General features: G+C 41.2%; 1 protein-coding gene across 1 annotated transcript; it reads left to right on the forward strand.

Annotated features, from left to right (window-relative positions):
* Positions 1–670: 670 nt before the first annotated feature.
* RPL8 (ribosomal protein L8) lies at positions 671–7,229 on the forward strand. Its single transcript, XM_034754262.1, has 6 exons — positions 671–826; positions 1,175–1,318; positions 3,223–3,364; positions 4,394–4,612; positions 6,610–6,725; positions 7,023–7,229. Exons 2-6 carry the CDS (start codon positions 1,181–1,183, stop codon positions 7,179–7,181), a joined length of 774 nt encoding a protein of 257 aa, XP_034610153.1. The 5' UTR covers positions 671–826; positions 1,175–1,180; the 3' UTR covers positions 7,182–7,229.
* Positions 7,230–19,707: the final 12,478 nt, after the last annotated feature.

Consider the following 19,707-nt stretch of genomic DNA (forward strand, 5'->3'; position numbering starts at 1 on the left):
GCTGCATTGTGACACCCATGCTGCGGGTCTCAAGGCCACTCACTCTATTTTGACCTCCCCCATCAGGACAGAGGGACCAGGGGTCCATACTTGAGTGCACAGTGGGGTGGCCACCACGGGGCCCCCTACAGCAGCTGACAGGACTCGCTTAGCGACAGCCTCAAGCCCCGCTAGAAGCGTGGGGAGCTGCAGGGAGCGCAGCCCCAGGGAGCCAAACAAGAGGGGGTTTTGCTGCGAGTTAACCAGTGAAGAGCGGGTCCAATGTGGGCCCCATGTGAAACATTCCGGGGTATGCCTCTGGCCTTCTGCGGCCATTCAACTAACAGGTTTCAAAATGAAGTTAAACCGGCGCAACCCCGCGTGTAGACAAGCCCCCTGGGGCTCTGGAGTGGGCGCGAGACTGGAGTCGAGCCTAGCAATGTGGGCGCGATGGTTACACGCTAGAGCGTCGCTGCGGCGGGTGCTGATTTGCGCAGTCGCGCCACGCTGCAGGGCCCCGCTGCCGGGAGCGAATGGGACACAGGGCGACGGGGAGCGCTGCACTCACAGGCACGCCCCTTCCCGCAGCATCACTGGGCCCAAGCACGAGCCCGGCCTCCTCTCCCGCCCCCCCCCCCCCCTTGAGAGGCGCGTGCGCCCCGCCCCGCACCGCACCCCCGGGCTTGGAGTTCTACTAGAAGCGAAGGCGATGGGACTCCGTTACCCGGGAAGCCAAGCGGCATGACGTCACCGCGCACAGCCCGTTCCTTGCCCCGGAAGGGCTTAGTGCCGCCGTGACCCCCCCACCGTCCTTCCTTCTTCCTTTCTGAAGTAGGTACCGGCGGAGGTAGGAGCGAGGTGACGCCGCGGGAGCCGGGTCCATCCGCCCCCATCGGGGGAACCGCGGCCCCGGCGGCTCCGAGCCTTAACTCGGCCCTTCCCAGCGCCCTCGGGGGGTGGGGTTTGAACGGGTCGCGAGGTCTCGGGCGGTGGGGCTGGGCGGGGGCCATAGGCCCGAACCGCAGCCGGCTCCTGGGGCCTCCTCGCCTCGCGCCCGGTTATCGGCCCGGCCCGGCCCCCATGGCGGGAGGGGCAGCGCGGCGCTGGGGGGCGGCGGCGGCGGTTGGGTGCGGGCGGGTCGCGCGGGCGCGCGGAGTCTCCCGTTTGTCGCGAGCCGGGTCCGTTCTCCCCTCAGCGCACCATGGGCCGCGTGATCCGGGGGCAGCGGAAGGGCGCCGGGTCTGTGTTCCGAGCCCACGTGAAGCACCGCAAGGGCCCCGCCAAGCTGAGGGCGATCGACTTCGCCGAGAGACACGGCTACATCAAGGGCATCGTAAAGGTGGGTCGGGGGCCTGGGCCCCGCTGCGGGCGGCAGCGCCTCCCCTCGTGTCAGCCCCGCGGCCCCGGAGTCCGAGCAGGGCCGTGACGTGCTCGAGGTGGATTGATTTAAACTCGGGTTGAATCGCTATTCTCGTCAGCAAGTTGCAGCCTAGTGCCGTTAGCGTAATGCTACTGGAGTCTTTCATCCCATGCAGGCGAACAAAAAATTGCTCTGTTTGTAAAGCCCTTCCTTCGCAGCGGCCGAGAGAACCATTAAAACATGATTTGCGACTAAATAGAAACATAACCTTCAATACGATTTCCATGGCAGTTAAGGCCAAACCTTCCTGGGAGCTCTCCTCTCTTTGGAGAGGTAGCCGCTTTTCCCCAGGCTTTGAAACGCTAGCTTCATAAACTCTAAATTTTAGGAAGACAATTGTGTCATCAACTCCTGTTTTGGGATAAATTAGAGGACTTATGCTTCAATTCCCAGTCTCAACTTTGAAGTAGTGGCAAATAGAGAATAAATATTTTCTTCATCTGCTAACTGAACAAACCAAAAGCAATTAAGGGAAAAACTTTAATGCACAACAAAGTACTTGCAGGTGGATGTATGTAAATACCAGCATTCACTCCCTTGTAAAGAATGAAAATATAGATATTTAATATGGTACCTGATGTTGACCTACTTATAAAACCTACTTTGATATCAAAGTTAAAGATGAATTTGTCCCTGATTCTGTATAATTAAAGATGTACCCCTTTAGTGTTCAAACTTGAGGGTTCATCAATGTAACATTTACACATTTTTTTAATCTGCGCTGGCCCAGTGTCTCCCAGTAGGCTGGTGCCAGAGCTGGAAGTAGAACCCACATCTGACTCCCAAGGGAAAGTCTACACTTATGCTGGTGTAGTGCTTCAGGGTAGACACTACAGTGATAGGTGGATGAAAGAATACTTCCATTGACCTAGTGCAGTCTATACAAGGAGTTAGGTTGCTTTAATGACATTGCTTATGGGGTATGGATTTTTTCACACCCCTGAGTGATGTAGCTGGGTCAATCTAACTTTCTAGTGTATACCAGCATAGTCATGCTGCCTCCCACACACTAGCTGGGTTTTTTTTTTTTTTTTTACAATGAATTTCTCTAAGCTTCTTAGAAAAAAATACCACTTTTAGTTTGACACTTCAGATGGTTGTCAGGCAAGAAGGGAGTTAGTCTGAAATCAATTTGAAAGCCTTTTAGAGGAATAGAACTTGTTAAGTGACCATGTTTGCTGCTCAGAGGATGTCTCTAAACATCAAACAATCTAATTTCAGAATGGGTGCAACAAATTAGTGTGATACTGTTGGAGGAAAGAAGGGACAGTCTAACAGTAGCAAACATACATCTACAAAAGCTAAATAAATTTGGAATTTGGCAGTTCTGAAACCCTAATAGAAGTGGGTTGTGAGGAGTTACTTGGAGAGCAGTTGGAAAAGTTTCTCTCTTTTTAAATGGTTCTCAAAATAGCTTTTTGGTAGGTCACAATTAAAATATGCATAAGCATCTTCTTAGTGTTAGTGAAAGCCAAATGTCTAATTTTGGAAGGTCTGCAGGCATTAAATAAGGGCACTAAGTGGGATTAGCATGAAGTAGTATATTTAACTGAGAACTGTTACAGGTAGCTTTTTGATTTGGCCATGTTGCAGAAGTGAACTTGATCTTAACTTAGCGTGACGGTTAAGTGAAGGACTGGGAGTGCATTTAAGTAAAGATTGGTACCATACTAACTTTTTGGAGGCGTTAGAATAATGTTTAAACTACTTGTCTTAAGAGCTTGTTAAGTTTATAAACCTATTTGCTACAAGCTTATGCATTTATCACTAATCTGAATAAATGATGACATGGCTGTTTCTAAATATGCTTTTTATCACATCAGGATATCATTCATGATCCTGGCCGAGGTGCTCCCCTTGCCAAGGTTGCATTTCGTGATCCATACAGGTTTAAGAAAAGAACAGAATTGTTCATTGCAGCTGAAGGTATTCATACTGGCCAATTTGTTTACTGTGGCAAGAAAGGTGAGTTAAGATTGCAGCTGGTCATGTTTAAGTGGCCTCCAGAGGCTTGTAGTTTAGATCAGTGGTTCTCAACCAGGGGTATATCTCTACTCATTTAGATATTTGTCTAGTTTTACAACAGGCTACATAAAAAGCACCAGCGAAGTCAGTACTAACACTTCATATAGACAATGATTTTTTTTATACTTTATTTTTCTATATACTATACGCTGAAATGTAAGTATAATATTTATATTCCAATTGGTGTTTTATAATTATATAGTGAAAATGAGAATAAGCAATTTTTCAGTGACAGTTTTATGCCTGGTTGTGTAAGTGAGTAGTTTTAAGTGAGGGGTAACTTGGGGGTATACAAGACAAATCAAACTCCTGAATAGGATACAATAGTCTGGAAAGGTTTAGAACCACTGGATTAGACTCATGATGCAATCTGACCTGCATGTGTGTCTTCCTGAGAACTTTACTGCATGTTGTTATGAACCCTAAATTTTCTAAAAGTAATGTTTAATGTACTGGCCTTCACTAGCTGTTTATAAACTACTGTTTTTATATGGAGCTGGAAACATTTCACCATCCAACAAATTTTGGATTGTGTAACTAACTACAAATTTATAATAAGCCAATACAAGATGCATTTTTTTTTGTCCAGGCCTTTGACAAACTGTTCCTTAGAATCCCTTACATTTGACTGACTAGTTGCTTTAAAGTCACCCTGTTGTTGAAGGGGAGGGGGAGAGGGGAAGCGTACCCAGATAGCACCATGTTAGTTGCCATATAAATGCTTCTAGTGATGTGTAATAGTTTAAGATCTTCTATATTTCTGGTTGTCTGTTTATTAATTGTACATGAAGATAGCTAGACATATTTCTGGATTTTTGAAGATTAGTTATGGTTCAAAAATTCCCTCTGGGGCACTTGGCATTGGCCACTGTCAGAAGACAGGATACTGGGCTTGATGGATCTTTGGTCTGACCTAGTATGGCCGTTATGATGTGCATCTACAGATAACTAAATTGATCTATTTTTCAGCTCAGCTTAACATTGGAAATGTCCTACCTGTTGGCACTATGCCAGAAGGAACCATTGTCTGTTGCCTTGAAGAGAAGCCTGGTGACCGTGGTAAATTGGCCCGTGCTTCTGGAAACTATGCCACAGTTATCTCCCACAATCCTGAAACCAAGAAAACCAGAGTGAAGCTGCCTTCTGGTTCCAAGAAGGTGATCTCTTCTGCAAACAGAGCTGTTGTTGGTAAGTCACAAGTGACAGCGGTCAATTTGTGTATTGTATCTTAATGGTGTCCAAACTGTAAAGAAAGGTGTGGTAGCAAATAGGCTCACTTCTTAATACCTCAAACACTGGTGATCTAGGTTGTGGTGTGCTTTGTGGACTTGCAACTTGAGCTTTGCGTCTTTGAAAGCTAACTACACACTTGGACCCAAAATCGCCTAATGTGATATAGGTATATGTGTGACTAAATTCAGTGTGTACATGGGAGTTTAACATACTTTAATGTGGGTCTTATTGTACAATTTATTTGTATTATCATAAAGCCTAGAATCCCCACTATGCTAGGTATTATATAAAAGACATTCTCAGCCCCCAAAGAACTTACTGATTAAGTATATGGCATAACATGTTGAGTTAGTGGGAACTGATGGTGTTGGATTTAAGAAGTTTTAATGATGTGTGTAGGCTTGGAAATAGAGTTCAAAAGTAGATGGTGATAAGTTCCAGGGAGGTATCATAACATGTGTGCAGAGAGCTGACCAGTTTATGAAAGGATGCAATTCTGCTATCCTTGCTTGCGAGACTTACAAGGAAAACTTCAGTTCTGTAGGAAACAGTATTGGTGTTCAAGAGGTGGCATGCATGCTTCCTTTTGAGTCAGTCTAAAGCCAGAGCCCTATCGGGGGGGGTGGAGGCACTGCTGTTGCAGGTGCTCTGTATTAGATGACATACACATCAGATCCTGACCATATGATTACTACACCTTGTGGTACTACTTGCAGAAGTTGGGATGGGTGCTTGAGGGTCCAGTCTAAAAGCTGAATTGAGTTAAAGCACTGTTTCTTAACCTGGGGGTCATGGGATGGGTTTAGGGAGTGGCAAGCAGGACAATTACCTGGGGCCCTGCAAAGCTAAATTACATGCTTTAGCCCTGGTGGCGGAGCTCTGTCTTCAGCTTAAAGTCCAAAGGCAGTTACTAGTAGAAGAAAGTTGAGAGAGTACTAACTGCTTTCTTGAAGTTACATGAGGATACAATATTACTTGTCCTAAACTATGATAGGGCTACTCAACTTCAGTGGCAGGTGCTGTGTGAAAATAGCAGAAAATGGTTTTTAAAACTTTGATGGTTTAGAATGAAAGATGCCATCTTACCAATAACCAGTTTTTGGACTTCAGTAGCAACCTCGTTGCTTCCCTGTACATTTCCTTTCTGCCGCAGTTGGGTAGGGTTGCTAATTTTGATTGGACATAGTCCTGGAGGCTTCATCACATAATCTTTATTTTCTAGAGACTCCAGGAGAATCCTGGAGTATTAGTAACCCTACATCTGGGGCACAGGGAGCTTTGACAACTGCTGCATTTGTTAACACAAACACTGGTGGTACAGAATAAGGTCAGAAGCAATATAAAAGATAGAATATGCAAATTATACAGGTTGCTATAATTTTCATATGTAACGAATTAACTATCTTAAGAAGCTGTTGCCAGAGTGCCACGTCCAAGTTATGATGAGAGTGTTGAAGGTAAAACCCTGTAGAAGTATAACCAATGATCTAGTATTCAGGACCATCTTATATGATCTAGTCAAAAGGAGAAAAGTTAGCAATTAAATAGAGATTAAAATTAAGAACTCTTCCTTTGCAGCCCAACTTCAGTGTATACAGATATTAGAATACCTGTTTACAAGAACGTAGTTTCACAATATCTAACTTTCATGAAGCAATTCATACTCAATTTTGTCCTGGCTGCGAAATGCTTGTGTGGACACTTGTGTATTTGACACACACTTTCATAGATTAACTAGCTAGACAAGATTTCTTAACAGTTTAAAATCTGAAAATAGTCTGTTTTTTCCTTTTGCTCCTTACTTCCCCTTAAATATCCCATCACTAATACAGCCATTTGCTAATCATTTTAGCCCCAACTTCACTGCATGAGTTCAAGCTTTCAAAATATATGGTATGACCATAAAAGCTTAACACCCAACAAATTATTTTGTATTTTTAATTGAATTTCAGGTATTGTTGCTGGTGGAGGTCGTATTGACAAGCCTATCCTAAAGGCAGGTCGTGCCTATCACAAATACAAGGCAAAGCGAAACTGCTGGCCACGTGTCCGTGGTGTGGCTATGAATGTAAGTGTCTCAGCTTTCAAATGTCTGTCCTTCCATAGTTCACGTAAGGGATTAACAGTTGTCATTCAGGATTCAATGATACTTGTGGCAAGAGCTGTTGAGTTTAGGCTATATAAACTGCTTAGAAAATGCACATATTGCTCTGCAGTTGTGAATAGCTGCTTTAGTGCATGTGTGGTAAAATTATTCCTTTATATAAAGTAATGAGAGAAAGTACAAGTTTTATTGCACACTTACCTTGATTTGTGTCTTAAGTTTAATTTATTTAACTTGGAACGTCCTTTTCTTTCTACATAGCCTGTAGAACATCCCTTTGGTGGTGGTAACCATCAGCATATTGGTAAGCCTTCAACCATCAGGAGAGATGCTCCAGCTGGTCGCAAGGTCGGTCTCATTGCTGCCCGTCGTACTGGTAGACTGCGTGGAACCAAGACCGTGCAGGAGAAGGAGAACTAATGTCTTTCAATACAGTTTACACAATAAAAGGCTTAAAAAAAAACCCCATACCTGTCTTGTGTAAACTTTATGAAAGAGTGATACCAGCTTCTTCAGACTCTATTAGTGAGGAAACTTTTGTAGTTTAAGGGTGGATTGTAGAACTCTTGCCTTCATTGAAGGCATAAATGGGCCTTTAGTCACAATCAAATAGTCTGAGACTAGGAATAGGTTTTAGAAACTGTTCAGATCAGATTCACTAAGGGATGAAGATGAGATTGAAGTTATCACCTAGTGTTAAGTGGGAGGTGGTAATGTAGTATAGTGGGTGACCAAGTGAAGCCCTTAGAGGAATGGGTGGCCTCTAGAGGAAGGCATGAGTAGGGTGTGGATTAATAGGTGATGGTTCTCTTTCACACAAGCACTCAGAAGTTCTCTGTGGAGGAGAGTCTTCTTCAGGCACTATGTTCTAACTGAGAAGTATATTCAAGTAGTTTAAGAATGGCTTATGCACTAGACAATTTGAAATAAACTTTGCAAAAGGGGAAGGTCAGGAAAGTTTATTTTGAAATCTTACCCCTGGCTTATAAAAACAGAATCTGCCCTATCTATCTACAAAACAATGCCCTGGCTACAATTATATTTAGTGCTAGTACGTAGTAAGCAAGCTGCGATAATAAAGCCTTTTGTTGGGAAAGTTTAGTGACCAACCAGTACTATCCCATTGATTGTCAATATATTAACTCCACACAGGTGAGTACCTGCTTGTCAAACTACACCAAAGCCTCCCTCATACACTCAGGATTATGCATTAACATTACAATTTTTTGGAAAGGCAGCTAGCATGATTTTGAGAATACCTTACACTTCCCTCCCTGTAAAGAAAAAGGCAGTTGCTACCACTAGGAGCCATGCTTGATCTTTGGGTGGGTAGGACAAAGGCAATAAGATGATTGCTCTCTTAACATATAAGCTGTTGCATGAATCATGCACATACTATTTAGCTGGAAAATAATTCAGATACTTGTAAACAAGTCCTATACCTTCCAACATTAGCCAAGGAGCTGCTGGGAAAAAAAAAAAAAAAGTACTCTGCAGGCAGGACCTCTGCTAGGCATTACCTGAATCCCCATCTCCCATCAAGCAAGCATGGGCTGTGAAGAACTGAAAGAGTGCTCTCAATCAACTGATGTACAACTTACCCTCCACATTGCATTGGCAGGGCATAAGGCCTTTAATCTATAGCCGGCTGCAAGGTTAAATACCTTTTAGCAGAATTAGATACATTATATACACAGTTAACTGTCTTCAGGAGGAGAATGTCCTTGAAATCACATCAGCTGGTACAAGTCAAGGAAAGGCCTTTGTCAGCTGAACACAATTGACAAATCAGCCCATTTTTCTGTATTTGCTGGGGCATACATATGCCAGTTGTATTCAAGTCCATTGCTGGCACAGCATTCAAAGAGGAGTTCTGACCTCACTCTCTCACCCCATGAGTTATACAATATGCACATGGTTGTGTATGCTGGTTTATTTTTTTTAAAAGATAACAATACAGCTATGTTGGAGCTAGAGACCCAAAGAAAATAAGCAGTATGGTTTGTAAGAACTAAACTCATTTCAAACAATCGTGATGCTACGTGTAGCATTTTTGGTGATGTAACAAGAAGTGCTGTTATCAAACCTCACATGAATTCAAATACACATTCAATTATTTAGCACTATGCACTTTGGAATAGAACTCTTCAAGAGGAATAGCAGGTTAAGGAGAGCAGCAACCACTGTTCTTTAAGGCCCATCTACATTTATTATGGTTTAATCCACTTTATACCAGTGTTCAATGTGCTGAACCACCAGTGGAGTGTTAATAAAATCAGAGTAATTCCCACAATACCTCACTTTAAAAATGTCTAAACGCCACAGCTTCAAATATGGGAAAGGCACTTTCTTCTGAACACCAATGCAAAGTTTAAAATATCAAAAAAATAAAAACCTAATTGCCCCTCCTCCAGCTACCACTGAGCAAACAGGTACAAGTTTCAGACCATAATCTCAGTTATAAGAGCTAGCCTTCCCCCTGTCCCCCATGGTGGGTCTCTCTAATTTGGTGTAAATTAAATACATAGAAAATGTTAGCTTCCATTAAGGGATTAATGGGGAGGAGGTAAATTTCTAGCCCACTCCCTTAGAAATGTAAATTGATCAATATAAAGTATCGCAGTGATCTGACCTAGACTTTTTTTTTTTTTTTTTTTTTTAAAAGCACCCACAGTACAGGGAGACAGTCTGTGCCTTACAGAATCTGAATCCTTCCCACAGTCAAACCATCACTAAAAGCACAAACAAGGCTCTACCACTCCTGTCTATCCTGGGCCACACTGCATGTCCTTTAGATTAAATTCCCATTTAAAAATCATCTCCCCCAACTGCTAAAGGCAGCTTACTGCACAGTTGTGCAGTCACACTAGAACAGTAGTTCTCAAACTTTTGTACTGGTGACCCCTTTCACAGCAAGCCTCTGAGTGCAACCCCCTTATAAATTAAAAACACTTGTTTATATATTAAACATCATTATAAATGCTGGAAGCAAAGTGGGGTTTAGGGTGGGAGCCAACAACTCGTGACCCCCCCCATGTAATAACCTAGTGACCCCCTGAGGGGTCCTGACCCCCAGTTTGAAAACCCCTGACCTAGACAGAAGTCTGTTACATTTGCAGGGATGAGGAAGAAAGAAAGGAAAGAAATACTGTTTCATAGGTTTATCTAGAAGTTAAGGCCAGCTCTGGTTGCAAGTGCCTCAAAGATGCATTTATAATGGAAGTGTTATTTGATAACAGGCTCGGGTTTGACCTATCTAAAACAACTTTGGCTTAAGTTGTATTGTAGAGCAAATTTTTGGGGAAAATTATATACAAAGCAATTTAATTGGCCAGTCTTGTTGTGTATTGTCCATTATTATTGCAGCTAGGTGGTGTGACAGTTTGTCCTCTCACATGCCAGCCACTCCTGCCATGAAATCAGAATCCATTACATTCTCTTGCTCTGGATATAAATCCAGCATTATGGCATCAAACCTAGAACAGGAAGAGGAAAAATGATTCAAATGTTTGAGCTTAAATTCCTAACAAAGAGAAGAACCAAGGTAAGTACAAGTACGTTCAGTCTAATCCATTTGAAACTTTTCTCGTGCATGAAAGTTGCTCTTTAAGGCTAGTTGATACAAAAGAACGTCAAAACCAATTTGCATTAACTGTATTGTAAGGATCCACTAACCTACAGGCTTAGCACAACAGCAGCAAAAAAAAAAAAAAACAAAAAAAAACAGTACCATACTATATTGCTGAAGGCAGCTGCAAACCTATTTCATGTACATATACAGGATGCAATGCCACATTTCATTCTAAATTCACACATTCAGAAGAGGATTTTTGAAGACTTAAGTCCGTTCACTCTGCACCAAACTTATCAAGAACAAACACCCTTTTAATGCATAACTAAACTAAAGGCTGTATTGTAGTAACTGATGCAGCTTCCAGTCTGTAAGTAAACATACCTTCCTTTAGTTTATGTAGAACATCCTTGAATATAAAGAGTAAGTTTTAAACACTCATTTGGAAAGACCTTATTTATATGTATAAAAATCCTTTAAGTCATGTTGGACACAGATTTCAAAAGTAACTCCCTATCTGGTAGTAAAGGACCAGCCACTTATTACAGATGAACTAGAAGAGGGACAGGCTGAAATTTCAGAAAGATAATGATGTGATAAAATTTAATAAAAATAGACCTAGGGACAAAAATAAGAACTAGACATGCCTATGTACCGACACAAAAATAGGGAAATGGTTCCTGACATAACAGGCATTCTTGCAACATGGTGGAAGGACAAAATCAGTGGGACACTGATACCTGGAGACAATTGCACAGGAAATACAGACTAAATCATAGACATGGAGGAGCAGTGCTATGGTTAGAAAATTCCATAGACTCCAACAAGGTAACGATGGGGAAGACCATACTGTAGAATGTGTATGGATGCAAATTCCAGGTCACAGGAATGCAAATACACCAGCAGGGTCAAACCAGCAGTCTCCAGGTCATGAAAAGGACATTGAGATTCTGATTCAAAGCCGAATGAAGTCAATGGTACTTCATTCCCATTGACTTTGGATCATGACAAGAGTATACAATATAGAGGGAGATCAAAAGGGCAAGTAAGTCTAGTAAAACAGTAATATGGGTGATTTCAACTACTGCACGTAAACTGATCAAATGGCACAACAGGAAAATTTACACAATCCCTTCTCGAAAAAACTAATTCTAAAGCACACAAGAGGAAGGGGTCTTTTCAATATAGTCTTAAGTAACACACTATTTAGATCAAGAATAACTCAGCTACTACGTGACCAACGCATAGTTAAGTTCAACATTCTCGTGGAGGAATCATACCAAAAACTAGCATAACAACTGTAAACGTAGAATGAGGGGTTTAAATTAAAAATGAGGAAGCTAAATCAAAAGGCCCTAAAGAAAGAACATTACAATCTTTGATTGAGCACAGTCTGACACCACTAAATAAACAAAGAAGCAGGAAGGTGGGTGGCTGGGTGGGGGAGTCAAGTTATATGGCCTGGGTTAAGGGTTCCTTTTAAACCGATCAGTTATCATTCCAAAATGGAAATTCAGCCCAAGCGATGACAGAAAAGAGCATAAATTATGGCAGTTAAAATGTAAGTGGAAATTAGGCGGGCTAAGAATGAATTTGAAATGCAAATAGCCAAAGATGTACAAATAAATTCTTTAAGTATTTCAGAAGCAAGAAGCCTACACGAGAATCCGTGAGTTCACTAGTCTACCAGGGAGTAAAGGGAGAAGTTAAATGGGATAAGGACTTCACAGAAAAGCAATATACCATTCTTCCCCACACTGGATGCTGGGCTGATACTCAGCTCAGACCTACCCCTTTCAGGTAAAAAAGATGAAGCACTGTCAGATTGCGGTGTCAAAACAGATGGTGCTAGAGCAAATAGATGCATTAGAGAGCAACTGGTCACCAGGATCTGATGTTATTCACCCAAGAATTCTGAAGGAAATTAAAAATTAATTGGCTGAGCTGCTGAGAAAAATATGCAAAACTTCCATTCATCACTTGATATGCCATAGGATGGAACGGTAGCAAATTTACTACTTATCTTTAAAAAAAAAAGGTAGGGATGATCCTGAGAATTACAGACCTCGGAGATTCACTGCAATGCCAAATGGATTGAAATAATTAAAAATAGAATATTCTGTCTGTAGAAACGTATGGCAAGTAGAGCTGGACAGGATATAGAAATTGCACTAGGTCATCCCTGTTGTAAAGGAGAACTGTTCCTTTTCAATCTACTAGAATATTTTGAGCAGGGCAACAACAACAAAAAAAAAGATAAAAAGCACGAGTCTCCTGCTTTTTCCACCATAGGAACCAACCACTAATTGAGGGGGTTAAGAAAGACAGTTTCTCATTTTCTATAGCCCACGATGTGATTTCTTGCAACTTCCTCTGAAGCATCTGCCAGTGGCAACTGTCACAGACAAGATACCAGATTAGATGAACCACTGGTCTGAGGCAGTATGTCAATTCCTATGTTCCTAAATTGATGATACTTCACACAAAATACCCACATTCACGCTGTTGCCTTTGTGTTTGGTATTGTTGCAGTCCATGAATGTCTATTTGATTTTGGTATTGAACGGGTTGCTGTATTTTCAAAGCTGAAATCAGACTTATATAATGAAAGTTAAACTATTCGAATCTCCCTTTGTTTATCAGTCACCTGCTGGCACCCAGGGTGCCTCCTATTTCCATTTTGAAATGCTCCAATGTTGCTAAGAGGATGGAATCATGCAGTTCTCAGAGCACTGGTGGGGGTGCGGTGGGGTGGAAATGCAAGCCCAGTGGTAAGACAGTTAATTTTCTTTCTTCTGTAACTTTCCTTCAGCAGCTTTATAAAAAAAACCATGTAAACAGTGTAAGAGAGCAAAATAAATATGAATAATGTAGAATAAATGTTGTGTGTCATCAAGGGTGCCTTGCAATAAAAACATCTTATTACAGGATAGTCTGTGGTTCTCCCACCCCTGCCACTCAAGAGCATTAATGTGTAACGATACATATTACACCCACTGACCTGTTCAAACCAGCTGTTGCTGGTTATTGAGGAGACACAGATTATACAATTTATTTGCTCACATAATTTACAAACAGAGGAAAGATCAAAATTTGTATGACATGGTTAATATGTCAAAATTAGTTCAAAGCAAGTCCAGTGTTAATGCAACACAATAGACGAGATTATAAGAACTACAGCATTGGTCATTAAAAATGACAAGAGAATTGTGAAATATTATCTTCAGTTAAGATCTCCAAAGATCTAGCCATACTGAAGATTCTGACGGAAAGTAGATCATGTTTCAGAAGCAAGGTACTAAAATGTGAACGTTCCTACAGGAATTTCCACTGCTCAGTTCTAGTACAAAGCTTTGCTTGCTACGAGGGATACAAGCAAGTTGAATACCAAGAGGCTTCCATTTAAAATTGGAAGCTTTAACAGTGGAGCTCTAAAGAGATAAACTGCATTTTCTTTACACCTTCTTAAGGGCATGTTGTGAATCACCAAATTTTAAGCAGGGACACTGTGCCATAAAGTATGGCATTCTTTGAAAGTATACCTACTAGTATGAAAAGGAACTGCCCTATTACAATTTTTTTCTGCACTATTTTATTGATTAGTCTTAAGATGGTCACAAACACTGTGGGTGATGCTAATTTGTACTCCCCCCCTCCCCACACACAACAGATACAAGATCCTACTAACAGATATGTGAAGTATACTACTTCATTCATATTGTCTCCTCAGTCCAATGTAATTGAACAGACCAGACCGTCTGTAGTTATTCAGAAGTGTCCACGCACTTCTGAGCATTCCCCATCTCATCCAGGACTAGTGGTGAAACAACGGCTCTTAAGTGAAACATAGGAAATATGTGTTGGAGGGAGAGAAATCAGAGCTAAATGATCCAGGGCAGTGGTTCTCAACCAGGTGTACGCGTACTCCTGGGAGTACACAGAGATCTTCCAGCGGTACACCAACTCATCAGACATTTGCCTAGTTTTACAACAGGCTACATAAAAAGCACTAGTGACATCAGTACAAAATTTTTTTCGTACATTGACTTGTTTATACTGCTCTATATACTTACACTGAAATGTAAGTACAATATGTATATTCCAACTGATGTATTTTATAATTGTATGGTAAAAATGATAAAGGAAGCAATTTTTCAATAATAGTGTGCTGTGACACTTGTATTTTTAGGTCTGATTTTGTAAGCAAGTAGTTTTTAAGTGAGGTGAAACTTGAGGTATACAAGACAAATCAGACTCCTAAAGGGGCACAGTAGTCTGGAAAGGTTGAGAACTACTGATCTAGAGAGCCCTGAGAAAGTAAAAGGCTTTATCTTCAAAAGTATACACTGTAGAGATTATAACAGTATCTATACTTATTACACAAGTGAATATGAAAAAAACTGAATATGAAGAGTGATTTGGGCCATATGTTCAACTGGTGTAAAATGGCAGGATGTGAATACTTGACAGGTTTCAAGCAGTTCATGGATAAATCACTACACATTTATCTTTTTCACAAGTAAAAGGAAGTTCACAGTTTAAAAATGTGATCCCCCTTAGCATTAGAGATTACTCCTAGGGAAACTGACTACTGGTAAATGGGAAATATTTGTGGGATTTTTAAAGTTTTGAGTTGCCTTGATCAAAAACTTTCCCTTTTCTGTTTAGCATTTAAAACTTAGTGGTAACTGTAAATGTATATACATTGGGGCATCTGAAAGAGTTTAATTCTCATCATTGTGCCTTTTTTTCCATCGAAATCTAATGACTGGTGCTGCAACGTGCACTCAGACACCATGGTGGTGGGTGACTTTATAAAAATATAAATAACTAGAGCACATTCTTATTCTTGCTAGAGTTCATGCACTTCTAAAGGTGGCTTGTTTCATAGTGTGCGGGGTTTTTTTTTTTGGTACACCACCACCATAAACCAATGCAATCATTTACTGGGCCCCACTTCTGTGCAAAGTGAATGTAAAGTGCTACTAAACCAGAATTCTTCAGTCATAGGACACAGCACTTTTCACTCACTTTGTACAATCCATTCCAGATTCTGGCCTTAGCTCTGATGGTGGAAAGCAGTCATATAGCTGGCTTGTAAGAAGAATCCACAGGAGTTATGTAGCCATCAGTGACTCTTCAGTACTCCTCCTCAGGTCCTGGCATAGGGGGCAGTCCTGAAGGAAAGTGGGCATGGCTGGAGTATCTGCATTCTCTCTGATCGCAGCGGCTGAAACAGCCTCTTGCAGCTGTGGGCAGCCAAATATAAATTAGACCAGCCTTTGGGCTGTTCTAAGGGAGACTGGGGTTCAGTCTGACCCCCAGCTGGCCTCAGGATCCAGGGACCACAGAAACTTGAAGCTACCTTTCCCATCCCTGTTCTGCACTGAGCACAGTGCAACTGAACAGAGAATCTGACTCCAAATCATTACAGTGGATGCAAGGCAGAGGACAATCAGGTTATTTTGCTTCTCACACAAAGGCCATGTCTACACTACCTGCCGGATCGGCGGGTAGTAATCGATCTATTGGGGATCGATTTATCATGTCTTGTCTAGACGCAATAAATTGATCCCCGAATTGACGCCCAGACCCCACCTCGGCAGGAGGAGTAAGCAGAGTCGATGGGGGGAGCCGCGGCGGTCGACTTGCTGCCATGAGGACGGCCAGGTAAGTAGAACTAAGATACTTCGACTTCAGCTACACGAATAGCGTAGCTGAAGTTGCGTATCTTAGATCGACACCCTCTTCCCCCGAGTGTAGCCCAGCCCAAAGCAACTTAACTTTACTGCTGTCTCCAAGATGCTTAAAGCTGATGTGACTATTTCCTTTGCAGTTCAATACATCCACAACAGAACCTCTCAACTAGCCTGTTCTTCAGCGGAGTCCACATTTTTCTTTATGCTTTGCTGGTACTACTTTGGCCTGTAGGGTCAAATTCCCTACACATCATTTGAAACCTATCTAAAGAACATTACCAAACTACTCTGAAGACAGTAAACAGCACCATGATACAAATCTGTTCTAGGTTATTCTATAGACATTACAATCTATACTGACAGTAATCCTTTGGTTCAAACTGCAGAAATGTTCAGCAAACCACTGCTAGACTTTGCTTGAAATATAGAGATTATAGTTACATTGCATGCATAATCAATGTAGCAATTTAAAAATGCTCAAACTGTGATTTGTGGAACACAGGTTTTTCACATGGTACTAACCCTCCTTTCCTTATTTCCAGCTATTCAATTGCTTGGACAACTAAAAATACATACTTCATGTTTATTCATGTAAACAACAACTGTGGTTGCCACAGGGATGTTATGTGATCTTCACAATCTTGCATGCTTCCTTGAGATCAAATGGCAGAGGCAGGAGCATGCAAGATTGTAAATGGGAAGAAAAGAGTCCATGAGACAGTCTATTAAGTGGAGGTCCCAGCTATGAATGTTTGACAACCCCCACCCTGTGACCCACAGGCATATTATACCTGGAATCAGAGTTCAAATGATCCAAGACCGTTGCTCCATGGGCTAATGGGAGGCAGATACAACAGTGGCCCATAGGTGAATGGAAAAAAGTCTTTGCCTAGAAATACTGCAGCTGCATGGGTGTTGAAAGAGGGAACAAGCTCAGCTGGCTGTCAGGCCACTGCCATGTTTCAAGTAGTAGCGAGTCTCAGTAGGAGTTTCAGGATGTAAGTGGTAGAAAGTGTCAAATGCCCGTGGTTAAAGCCTCTCACCCACCCATGGCCGAGTACTAAAACCCTGTTTCCATAACAGGTTCAACTGTGGGGTGCAAACCACAGGAGGAAACCATATCAAGCAGCTGTGGGGTGGCTTAAGGATACCTTTATGAAGACCTAGGGAGAAGAGAATGACTTACACACCATTCAGTGGAGCTTTTTCCTATCAATTTAGGAGAGGCTAATGGGATACATAGGAATTCCTGCTTAGATGGGAAGATGGTGGCTGAGAGCTTTGAGGACACAGGGCTAACATGAGAGGAGGTGTCAAGACACTGAGGTTCAGTGAGGTGAGGAGAATGGTCTCTTGGGAACTGGTAACATAAGCATGTGTGGAATAGTACCACCACTTTTCCCTGCCCCTTTACACATGCCCAACTTCTGTCCCTCCCTCCCCAGTTAATTGGCTGAAAGTTAGATTTTTTTTATGATCAGTTAATGAAATAGGTTCTGCTCCTGCCTTTGCAGTTAGCCTGGATAATCCTAGGCTTTGGGATTTGCTTTCAAAAAGCTAAGGACTCTGAAGCTTCCCTCAGATTTTTTTTTTTTTTTAAATACAGCCAAACACAGCAAGAGGTTCCTAAGTTAGAGAGAAGTTTTCTGATTCAAAAGTGGAGAACTAGAGAAGTCATCATGGATCTACTTTCCAAGAGGCAGGAATTGCTTGAGAATGAAAAGAGGAAGCTTGGATCCATGAACTACTTAAATTTAAAATAGCGTCTAGCAGCACTAAAATATTAGATTCCAAAAAAGCAATTTGAGATATTAAGAAATATAGTGCAATCCAATAGGAAGAGATTGTTATAATCACCAGTGTCAGAAGCAGCTAGTTCATTGTAAATAAGACAAACCGTAAGAGTTAGAAAAACTACCATTTTCCAGATCACCTAAAATAGCTACTGATAAACAGCAGATAAATTAGAAATTTATAACTATACAAATCAGTCAGTCCAGACGTATTCTAGGATATGAAAATACCTAAATAAATGTACTATATGCCTGAAAAATACTATTAGAAAATCATGAGAAACTAGGAAACCAGATGATTTGACAAGAGCAAATGTATCAATCTTCAAAATAAGAAGAGAATAATCCTATCGATTCAAGGGGAGAAACCTAGAAAGCAGTAATGCTAAAGAGATTTAGAAGAGATGGACAAAAATTGAACATGATTTCAGTAGAATAAAGCATCAAAAAAGGCAAAGAATTTTGTGATGCCTACACAGAGGCATCACAGAAAAAGAAGACAACTCTCTACATGGCTCAAGTGTAACCATACCTGGATGTATGAATTCAGTTTTAGTCTCTTCATTACCAGAAAACCATCACAGAGAGTCCAGAGAAGAGAAACAAAAATAGTTATGGAGGCTGGAGGAACTGATTTACATGGAAAGATTAAATGCATTAAATACATATAACTTATTTGTACAACTTTAGTCACCAATTAAGTGTACAAATGTTCTAAAGGTGCAAATATGAGGACAGATATTTAACACAATACAAAGGATGTTACTAGCAGTAATATAATTACATTAAGAAAGGGAAAAATTACAATAATCATCAGAAAGATTTCTGTCTTCCAAGGGAAGTGATGGAAGCCCCATTGCTTGGGACTTTTAAAACTAGACTGGACAAAATCATTAATAGATCTGTAATAAGGAACAATCCTACATCAACAAGGAGATGGACTGGATGACCTAATTTTCTTTCACCAAATTTTTATTGTTCTAGGACATGGAGATTTTAGGTAAGATTTAAGACTTATTTAGTTCTATTTCCATTTTCATGACTCACCATTCAGAGACTAAAAGCTGGATTAAGTTAGTACAGAATTTTGAGAGATTTTGTTCAATCGTGACAGTGATTTTCTATGCTAAAGCTCTACTTACTAGAAGTTAGTCTAAAAGTTCATTTAGTTTCTATCAAAAAGTGGCTTATAGTTACTAAGCGGTTTGAATTCTAAAGTTGAAAATATAATTTGGATACTTAAAATTTGGCAGAAAATTAGCCCTTATTCAAGAAAGTTTTTCTTCCCAGGAGTTAAGTCTGTTCTTAATTCTTTTGATACCATTTCCCCACCTACATTTAAATACAGGTGCTCTGGATGTGGCTTTTGGTTTAGGCCCCAAATCCAGCAATCTAATTCATGTGGGCAGATCCCTGAAGAGCCCAAATGATTTAAGCAGGACTCCTCACAGAGGAATTTATGCAAGTCCAGCTGAAGTCCATAGGGCTCCAGCGAGCACAGGGGTCCACTCCAGGCCCTTCACAGCACACCACACATATTTTAAGCACTAGCATTTATGTCAGCACATTTCTAAGTATCGCCTATAAACTGCTGCTGCAGAGCCAGTACTGAACAATGTCTCTTATGGGAAAGAAAAAGATTGGCTACTTGATGTTTTAAGTGTGAGAATCAGGAAGACAGTTTAATAGTTAGAAACAAAGACACCTGACATTTTGGGTACTAACTTTAAAAATAGTTAAGACTGTGTAAAAACAGACAGTGCCAATCACAGTGTATTAAAGCCCTTATTGCACAGTAGATAATTTTGCTAGTCCTTATTAAAGTGGAGGCTCAGTGCAGATTAGTGAAATTTAGTCACAACAATCCCCACCAGCCTTGGGGA

Source organism: Trachemys scripta, chromosome 1 (assembly GCF_013100865.1).
Source record: "Trachemys scripta elegans isolate TJP31775 chromosome 1, CAS_Tse_1.0, whole genome shotgun sequence".
NCBI classification, from domain to species: Eukaryota; Metazoa; Chordata; order Testudines; family Emydidae; genus Trachemys; species Trachemys scripta.